We start from the raw sequence: 2,932 nt of genomic DNA, 5'->3' as shown, positions 1-2,932 counted from the left end.
ACGTGTCACCAAGTCGTGTGAGAAAAGCCTGGGAACAAACGGGGCGCCTCCGTCTCCAAGAGCTCTCCCTTGAACCCGGCGGAACAGCCTATTAAAGGCTTACTTAATTACTTTAATGACTCTGGACAGGCTTTAAAACGCACTCGGCGCTGGGACGGCGGGCTTGCTGGGATTTGTAAACAGGCGATCGTGTGAGACTCAGCGGTGGGACTAAAAGAGGCGACACTGTTTTGTGAGGGTCCTCGCCCCCCGGTGCCCGCGGCCACTGCGCCCCTGCGCTCCGCGCCCGCGACTGCTACAGGCGCTCGCTCGCCTGCCGGCCCCAGTTTACAGCCTCCTTTTCCCGCCCGGGCTGTTGCCATGCAAATATTATTCTCGGGCCGATCACGTGTCCTTTGAAGGGCCACGTGGATTAACAAAGCTGATCTGCCCCCAGCTCGCCCCCCTCGGCTGCTAAATTTTTTTTTCTTAACTTCTTTAAAACTGATCTTGAATGCATACATCCTCCAAACGCAGCTCCCCTAATCCTAAGGAATAATTCAACTCGTGAATGCACTTGGAGCCCTAGATGGCCGCTTTATAAGGCAACCCTCGGAGCTGGGAGGCTGCAGTCTACCTGGGACACTCGAGGAGGCACACGAGGCGGAAAAGTGGACGGGTGCCCCGCGCCACCGCCTCTCCCGAGGGCGCGTACTAACCAGGATGTCAGACAAGCTCAAGGAACGCAAAGTGAGTCGGCTGAGCCCAAATGGCACTTGCGCCCTGGTGGTGGAGGCGTCTGACTCACCGACCCGCCACTTGTGTGGACCGATGGCAGGGAAGTGCCTACACGGGACTTTGAGTGTGGAGGAATCTCGAGTGGTTTGGGAAGGGGGTGGGATACAGAGAGGAGGGTGCTGAATCAGGGAGACGTCCGTGCCCAGAGGCTGGTGGCCACCTCCCCAAAGGCCTGGGTAGGGTGGCTGGAAGCGGAGCGCGCAAGCGCGGGCGTAGGAGGGCAGAGCTCAACTGGTCGGAGCGTGGCGGGCCAGGAGTCCCTTCCTAGGGCGAATCTGAGCAGTGTGCGCGCCTGGAGAGGCGGTTAGCACGCAGCTGCCATAGCCGCCTCCTTGACGACTTCCCGGGCAAAGCCATCCTAAACGCACAACCCTCTGTTCGCAGAGAACCCCCGTTTCGCATAAAGTGATAGAAAAGCGGAGGAGGGACAGGATCAACCGCTGCTTGACCGAGCTGGGCAAGACGGTGCCCATGGCCCTGGCGAAGCAGGTAACGTTGGCGGTCCGGAGCCGGATGCCAGGCTTTGGGAGGCCTCTGCGGCCACTCTGAGGAGACGCCCGAGCCTGCAGACACAGAGGGCCTCACTTGCGGGCCCCTCTCAGGGAGCCTGAGCGCAGGGCGAGCCTCAGGAGGCTCTGGCGCAGATCCGCAGCCGCGCCCGCTCGCTGGTCCTCTCCAGAGCCACAGTGCCCGCCCAGCAGGCGCCGGGCCGCTGCGAGGGGCCCTTCCTCCTTTTGCAGAGTTCCGGGAAGCTGGAGAAGGCGGAGATCCTCGAGATGACCGTTCAGTACCTGAGAGCACTGCACTCCGCTGATTTTCCCCGGGGAAGGGAAAAAGGTGGGCACGGGTTAGGGAATGGGACGCCTGGGTCAGGCGCCTGCGCCACCCAGAGACCCTGGGGCTGGGAGGGGAGTGACTGAGCGTTCCCGAGAGCTCTACTGGAGCTCCACTCTCCGGGAGGGCAGGGGTCTTGCGAAGGCGCCTCTCCCGGCCCGGCGACAGCAAGACGGCGAGGGAGAACTGGTTTCCAGAGAGGCTGGTTCCATCGCCTCCTCCCGGGTGGGGTGGGGTCAGGCTCTCAGGGAAAGGGGGCGTTTGCGCGTTCCTTGCCAGTCTCTAAGGCTGCGCAGAGGAGAGGGCGGGCCTCAAATGGGAACTCTGGCCAGAAAATGTGGTGGGAGGTGCCCTGCACCCGCTCTGGGCTCCCGTGGCAAAGGGGCGCTCAGGGTATGTCCGTCCTACGGGCTTTCTTGTTCCTCCAGCAGAACTTCTAGCGGAGTTTGCCAACTACTTCCACTATGGCTACCACGAGTGCATGAAGAACCTGGTGCATTACCTCACCACGGTGGAGCGGATGGAGACCAAGGACACCAAGTACGCGCGCATCCTTGCCTTCTTGCAGTCCAAGGCCCGTCTGGGCGCGGAGCCCGCCTTTCCGCCGCTGGGTTCGCTCCCGGAGCCGGATTTTTCCTACCAGCTGCACCCTGCGGGGCCCGAGTTCGCTGGCCACAGCCCGGGCGAGGCCGCTGTGTTCCCGCAGGGCTCTGGTGCCGGGCCTTTCCCCTGGCCGCCTGGCGCGGCCCGCAGCCCCGCGCTGCCCTACCTGCCCAGCGCGTCAGTGCCGCTCGCGAGCCCAGCGCAGCAGCACAGCCCCTTCCTGACGCCGGTGCAGGGCCTGGACCGGCATTACCTCAACCTGATCGGCCACGCGCACCCCAACGCCCTTAACCTGCACACGCCCCAGCACCCCCCGGTGCTCTGACGCCCACTCGCCCGCCAGATTTCTCTGCGCTTTGGGCGCTGCTTAGGAGAAATGCTGTATATATTGGACACATATTGTGTAAATATTGTGCCAAAAAAAAAAAACTGGGCGGGGGGAGGCAAAGAGCGAATGAGTCTTCTGAAGGATCTCCCCCTGGTAATAAACGTTTTCTGATAAAGACGCAATGAGAGGGATTTATTTATTATCCTCTGCTCATCCGCAACCCATCCCCTCCGTGGTGCCAAGGGCGCAAGGCTGACAGGGTTCAAGGTAACAGCCCTCAGTAATTTGGTGAGGGGCCCGCTGCGGAGTCTGAGGGAGGCGGACGTCAAATGGAGGTTCAGACAGATATTCTAGGCGTCGCTAAAGGGCGGGATTCGCAGCTCCCTGCAC

General features: G+C 61.8%; 1 protein-coding gene across 2 annotated transcripts; it reads left to right on the top strand.

Annotated features, from left to right (window-relative positions):
• The first annotated feature begins 620 nt into the window (after positions 1-620).
• On the top strand, positions 621-2,571 carry HELT (helt bHLH transcription factor). Of its 2 annotated transcripts, none has more exons than XM_010377941.1 (4): positions 621-729; positions 1,162-1,266; positions 1,518-1,614; positions 2,043-2,571. In XM_010377941.1, exons 1-4 carry the CDS (start codon positions 703-705, stop codon positions 2,537-2,539), a joined length of 726 nt encoding a protein of 241 aa, XP_010376243.1. In that variant the 5' UTR covers positions 621-702; the 3' UTR covers positions 2,540-2,571. The 2 variants fall into 2 exon arrangements, with proteins under 2 accessions (XP_010376243.1, XP_010376242.1); XM_010377940.1 differs by having other exon boundaries at positions 2,040-2,571.
• Positions 2,572-2,932: the final 361 nt, after the last annotated feature.

Source organism: Rhinopithecus roxellana, chromosome 2, assembly GCF_007565055.1.
Source record: "Rhinopithecus roxellana isolate Shanxi Qingling chromosome 2, ASM756505v1, whole genome shotgun sequence".
Classification (NCBI taxonomy): domain Eukaryota; kingdom Metazoa; phylum Chordata; class Mammalia; order Primates; family Cercopithecidae; genus Rhinopithecus; species Rhinopithecus roxellana.
Note: the sequence above shows the minus strand (reverse complement) of the source record. Positions and strands in the feature narration are given on the sequence as shown.

Excerpts from the sequence above, each read along its gene's own strand:
- HELT (XM_010377940.1), top strand. The coding sequence starts at position 703 with ATGTCAGACAAGCTCAAGGAACGCAAA. Across the intron at positions 730-1,161 it reads ACAAGCTCAAGGAACGCAAA|AGAACCCCCGTTTCGCATAA; the intron begins GTGAGTCGGCTG and ends CTCTGTTCGCAG. Across the intron at positions 1,615-2,039 it reads TCCCCGGGGAAGGGAAAAAG|CAGAACTTCTAGCGGAGTTT; the intron begins GTGGGCACGGGT and ends TTGTTCCTCCAG.